Source organism: Cuculus canorus, chromosome 1 (assembly GCF_017976375.1).
Source record: "Cuculus canorus isolate bCucCan1 chromosome 1, bCucCan1.pri, whole genome shotgun sequence".
Lineage (NCBI taxonomy): Eukaryota > Metazoa > Chordata > Aves > Cuculiformes > Cuculidae > Cuculus > Cuculus canorus.
Genome location: NC_071401.1, coordinates 188,204,690 through 188,210,874, shown reverse-complemented (window position 1 = coordinate 188,210,874; position 6,185 = coordinate 188,204,690). Strand labels below are relative to the sequence as shown.

Genomic DNA, 6,185 nt, shown 5'->3' with positions numbered 1-6,185 from the left:
TTTGAAGAGAAAGGTAAGCACACAAACACAGAACTTATATACAAAAAAAAGTTTAATTGAAATACCTGTATAAAAAATATGATCTCCATACATTTCACACTGTTAAACAGAAGAAAAAAATCCAAATCCAAGCTGCATAAATGCAACCAGATCACAGAAACACGGCTATTAAAATAAATTAAGGTTTATGACTCTGCCACTCTACCTTCCAGAGCCAATGCACGGAGACAGTACAATGTCAATAATTTAAAACCCTTCCAAACAGCATTACTTTACATTTCTGGTACAATAATACCAGACAAAAGGCATACTGACTAACTTTAAAAAGTTTCCCTTAAATTAGACTTTGTACAACAATTTTCCATCTTCCAACAGAAATTGATAAGGTCAGAAAATTCCTTCTTTTTTTTTGTCCGTTTTGTTTTTTCTTTAAACAAAAGTTGACAGGAATGCAGAAAAAAAAAGTGCCATGGGCAAACCACTAGAATTCCCATGGAGAGGAGGGGAAAGCACAGTGTTGAATAACTAACCAAATAAATTAACCAAATAAATAGCCACAGCTGAAACCTGTGGGAGGTCTTCTGAACTCCAAACAATAAATAACTGTATAGTACATGGGAAAAAACAAGTTTACATAAACACATTATACAAGTATGGAAAAAAAAAAAAGTAAAGTCCTTGAATATTGCATTGATTGTGCATTCAACATGCCCATACATACTTTAAGACTCGCAGGGTGACAAAAGGCCAGGGGGAGTTGAGAAAGGGGCTTCTCATGCCCAGTGGTAGAGATGATAAAAAGGAAATACGAATAAAATGTTTCTGATAAAAAAAGCTGATATACCTGTTCATATTTCTGTGCAGGCTATAGGAAATATTTTGAGCAGCAGAGGTGGGTTGGGTTTGGAAAAGGACCAGGGTGCAGGAGTGAAATGTCTGTGTTCAAGTATTCCATCACCAGTGGATGGGACTACTTCATTCAATAACCAAACATGTTTTCCAATGCATCATAGGAGCTGCCTCCTCCAGTACCAAGTCTAAAGGGAGCAAATTCCTATAATGAACTGGATCTTCTTTGGACATACACAGCTCAAAAAAGAAAGTCCCACTGAAGCAGCTTTCAAAAAGGCACTCAAAAGCAAATAAAATCTAGTCCAGGCTCTATGAGAGCAAAAAAGTTTACCATGTATTCAAGAGGTCACTGCTTTCTTAATAAGGTCAGTCTTTGACTAAGTACTGGCCTGCATCGCCCAAACTGCAGCATTTCCTGCATCAGCATTTCCAAAGGAAATCTCCCATTCCAAAGCAGAAACCAGCAAAGGGGGAAAAATAAAATCAAGTCCCTCAGACAAAGATTCAACTACAGAATAATGAATGTATTTTTTCTAGCCCCTCCTACATATTGGCAGCAGCACTGTGGTCTTTCTGCTCGTAGCTCCCCTCCCAGTGCGAGGTCCTTAGCAATTCACAGACTCTCATTACTTGAGCTTGTGCTAGATACATCAGTATCAAGGGTCCGTAGCCTTATGTCACAGTCCTCAGACTTCACTACTTCAGATTTGTGCATCCATTGATGGTCAAAAATTTGCTCAAGCGTTGGTCTGTCTGAAGGCCTCAGTGAAAGGCACCATTTGATCAGCTGTTGACATTCTGTAACAACAAAAGAGCAAGTTTAGACTTTGATATTAAAAGCCCCGTGCATATAGACTCAGATGTACAGAACTACGTAGAACAAAGAAGCCCTCACATGACCCCTATACAACTCACCAGGTGAAACTCTTCTCCTGAAGTATAACCGCCCCCTCAAGATTTCTTCATCTTGCTCAAAAGGGATGTCTCCACAAACCATATCATACAGCAGAACTCCCAGAGACCATACAGTTGCTGACCTCCCATGGTATCTGTGGTATCTTATCCACTCTGGAGGGCTGTACACTCTTGTTCCTAAAAAAAAAAAAAAAAAAATAAAAAAATCAAGGTTAGGAGTTGTTTTCCCATTGTTCAACTCCTTCTAGTAAGGCTAACTGAAATTCATTAAAAAAAAAAAAAAGCCTTATATTTCTCATGGACCGAAGCCATTAGCAGTGTAACTTGAGGTCATTTGCCGGCTTACACCATCAACAGACTTGGCCCATCCGGTTGTGCTATTTTGTTGCAAGGAATAACACAGCCCCATCAGCTGACTGTTTACCGAGGCTAGATCCCTTTCACTGACCACGTGGCGTCTGCAGCATCACACCAAAAATAGACACAAAAGGACAAAGGGGGCTGGCGGGGAGGGGACTGCAGGGCAGCAAGAAGGTGAAATTCGTGTCTGCCCGTCTTACACGGGGCTAATCTGCTTTATCCAATTCCGCAAAGCAGTAAACAAAATAGGGCCGCTTACGAGTGCTGCGTTTTTAAGGCTGCCTCCCCAGGGCTTCTCTGCGGCAGCTTTTCCTAACCCGCCTCACCCCCCCGCGGGTGCCCGCGGGCTCCTTGGATACCAAACAAAACCGGGAATTTGTGATGCTGAGGGTCACGTGCGGCGGGGCTTCGGGTTTCACAACAAACAGATGTGAGTGCGGCAGCTGGGGGGGGAGGGAAGAGTCCCCGTTACATCAGTCACATTCAAAGGGCGGGGGAAATACTCCCTCCCGCCACAGGCGGGATTATTTTCAGCTTTCCTATCTCTAAAGCGTCGAGCCCGTCCCTGAAGCCAGTATCAAGCCATTTCCAGGTAGCGTATTTATCCCCATCGCTTTAAAATCTGCAATGCGGGATTTCCAGGACATCGGCGGAAAAGGCGGGGGGGGGAGCTGCTGCTTCAAGTTAAAAAAAGCACCGCATATAAAAACTGCATCTCCACACATGGAAACACCCGACACTGGCAAAGCCTCCATGTAAACAGATCGCCCCCTAGGAAAAAAACCCCGCTTTTTCCAGGACAGGGAAACATAAACTGCTGCGTCACTGCCTGGAATCGCTTCTTTCCTACGCAACTGAACACCCTTAAGCTGTTTCGGGTCCAAAGGTTTCCATTACCTATAGACCTAATATGAACCCTTGCCTCAGAGGCACTGTTCGGTACTGCCAAGCACCAGAAACGGGATAAGTGGCAACTCTAGAGAGGGCTTCAGCCCGGGATGGGGGGGGTCTGGCCAAAACCTGTGGCAGCACGGGAAGGACACGTACCGTCGAAATCGGTATAGACCGTGTCCTTGAGGAGGGCCCCCGAGCCGAAGTCGATCAGCTTCAGCTCGCCTGTCCTGAGGTCAACCAGCAGGTTCTCATCCTTGATGTCCCGGTGCACCACGCCGCAGCCGTAGCAGTGGCGCACTGCCTCCAGCACCTGCCGGAAGAACCCGCGGGCCGTCTCCTCGTCTAGGGCCCCCTTTTCCGTGATGAAGTCGAAGAGGTCCTTCACCAGCTCGGGCCGCTCCATGATGATCAGATAGCCGTCAGGCCGTTCGTACCAGTCCAGCAACTTGATGACCCCTCTGAAGCCGGAGCCCACCTTCTTCAGGAGGACTATCTCCAGGGGCACCATGACTCCGCTCTGGGGGAAAAAGGGGGGGGCGGGGGTCAGCGAGAGGGGCGGCGCGGCCCGGGGAGGGAGGGAGGGGCGCGGCGGAGGGCGCGGCCGGCGGGCCCCGCTGCCGCAGTCCGAGGGGCGGGCGCGGCGCTGCGGCGCGAACCCCCGCCAAATTCCCCCCCGACGCAGAGGCCGCGCCAGTGGGGCGGGCCCCGCCGCCCACACAATAGCCCCGCCGGCGGCTCCCCCGGAACCCGCGCCTGCCCTCGGCGGGTACTTACAATCGTGCCCCACTCGGTCACCCTCTCCTTCACCACATGCTTCACGGCGACCTGCGGAGCGGGGAGGAAAAGAGCGGCCGTGAGCGGCGGGGCGGGCGCGGGCCGGACCCCGGAGCCCCCCCGCGCTCGCCCCGCGCCTCACCGGCAAGCCGTCGGCGATCCTGCTGCCCGCGTACACCGTGCCGAAGCCGCCGCTGCCCAGCACCGAGCCCACCTGGTACACTTTATCGAACGGCTCCTTCTCCACTTTCACTGGGGAAACGAGAGGGAAACGCTCCGCGTTAGTGTCCGCAGCCGCGCTTCGCCAAGAAATACATAATAAAATATAATAATAATAAAAAAATAATAAAAGCCCCAAAATGCTTTGCCCAGTGGATGCGTAATATGTGCGTTGCCCCGATTATGCCCGAGGCTTTAAAAAAATAGTCTTCTTTAATATAAAAATAAAAATAATAATAAAAAAGGGAGAAAAAAAACGTCCCCCGAAGTTGCGGGGGCTGCGGCGGCGCCTCCCGCGCCCCGGCCCGGCCCCGCCCGGGCGCTGCGCCCTCAGGGGACATCCCGGCCCCCCGTACCTGGCTGGAGGATCTTCACCGGCAAGTGGTCCATGCTGGTGGGGTTGCAGATGTGAGCCAGCGAGCCGAACTTAGAGAGCAACATCTTCCGAGGGTGGCGGGGGGGGGACGGCGCGTCCCCCGCGGTGGCACCGCCGGCGACCGCCCGGCTGAGCGCTCGGCGCGGCTCCTCGCTGCGGCGGGACGCCGAGACCTTCCCCGCGGATCCTTCCTCGGCCGGGAACGGGCACCGACGGAGTCCTCGGGGGTCCCCCCCGACACAGATCCACGCGGTTGCGGCACCAAGTCCTCGGGCGAAAGGCGGTCGGCGAGGGCGCCGCTCTCGCTCTCTCTTCTAACCGGCGGGAGCCGCTCGGGATGGCGAGACGCGCAGGCAGAAGCGGCGGAACCGTTCGCGGAGACAGGCGGGTCCGGGGTCTGCGGGGCCGCGTGCGAAGCCCGCCTCTGCGGGGGCCGCCGCGGCGGGGAGCGTGCAGGGCGCCGCAGTGGAGCCGTGGCGGGCGCAGGAACCTCACCGCCGCCGTGCTTGCCCGCGCGCTTCTGAGCCGGCGGCGCCGCCGAGCCGCCTCTTAACTCCCAATATTTTGGTGCGGGCCGAGCGCGCCGAGGATATCCCTCCGCGGGGGAGTGGTGAGGGGAAACACCTTTTCCCGCCGCCCTAGCGGCCCCCTCCCCTCCGTGCCGCGGCGCCCTCCTTGCCGCGGCCGGGACTGCAGCCTGGCGTCCCGCCCCGTCGCGCGGGCGGGCGGGAGGAAGGCGTTAGGGGGGCCAGGAACTACTTATTTGTAGTAACCGGCGCGCAGAGTTACAAACTGTCTGAGGCACGCATCACACATTAGCGGCAAAAAAAAAAAAGAGCGCGCGGGGGGGCGGAGGGAGATTCTCCTATTTGCGTTAGCATCTCGGCGCGGCCAATGAGGAGCGGCCTCATTTGCATGCGGCAGGGCGGGAATGCCGCGGCGCGCCGGGCTGCGGGCAGGTCGCCGCGCTGGCCGCCGCCGGGGGTGGGGCACGCTGGATCCGGCCGCGCGCTCGGCAGAACCGCCGCCCCCGCCCTTCGCGGCGGTTTCTCCTCCCCGCCGCCCCCTTGGGCGCAGCGCGGGAAAGGCGGCCGCCCGCCCTCCGCTGCCTTAAGCCGCCCCGCGCCGGGTCCCGCGGCGACGATGCGGCGCGGCGGAGCGTCCCCGCGGCCCGGGGCTTCCCCGCCCCGGCGGAGGACGCGGGGCCTTGGCCGGCCTCGCCGCGCCTCCCACCCCGCCCCGCAGGGGGCGCTGCATCAACAGGAATCGGGGCGCTGCCCGGGGGGCTGCCCCGCCCCCGCCCGGCTCCGGGGCCGCGGCTGGGTGTCCCCCGCGGGGCGGGGGTGCCGCGGGGCGCCCTTTCTGCCGCCGCCAGAGCCCCCGGCGTCAGCCTCACCCGGGTGGCGACCGAGACCCCCGGGGAGAGTCCGGGGCGAGAGCGGAGCCGCCCAGTGTCGGCCCAGCAAAAGCTGATTTAGAAATGAATGAGTGCCGTGCTGGGTGGGCGGCGATGTCTTGGTGACTGCTCGGGCAGGTATTTACGCTGCCGCCCAGGTGCGGTGGCGTGCAGGAGCGTGAGGCTGGAGCCCGGAGCGGGCGCAGGCAACCGAAGGGGTCAGCGCCTGCTGCCCAGGGGTTGGGGGAGTCCCCATCCCTGGAAGTGCTTAAAAGACGGGTGGACGAGGTGCTCAGGGACGTGGTTTAGTGGCAGACAGGAATCGTTGGACTCCATGATCCAAGAGATCTTTTCCAACCTCGAGATTCTATGATCCCAGCGGTATCACCCCTTTTATAC

At 56.2% G+C, this 6,185-nt stretch overlaps 1 protein-coding gene across 1 annotated transcript; it reads right to left on the bottom strand.

Moving 5' to 3' along the window:
* Positions 1–204: 204 nt before the first annotated feature.
* PIM3 (Pim-3 proto-oncogene, serine/threonine kinase) lies at positions 205–4,949 on the bottom strand. Its single transcript, XM_054056335.1, has 6 exons — positions 4,371–4,949; positions 3,938–4,047; positions 3,796–3,846; positions 3,175–3,538; positions 1,768–1,944; positions 205–1,650 (listed from the first exon to the last, which is right to left on the bottom strand). Exons 1-6 carry the CDS (start codon positions 4,453–4,455, stop codon positions 1,466–1,468), a joined length of 972 nt encoding a protein of 323 aa, XP_053912310.1. The 5' UTR covers positions 4,456–4,949; the 3' UTR covers positions 205–1,465.
* Between the last annotated feature and the right edge of the window lie 1,236 nt (positions 4,950–6,185).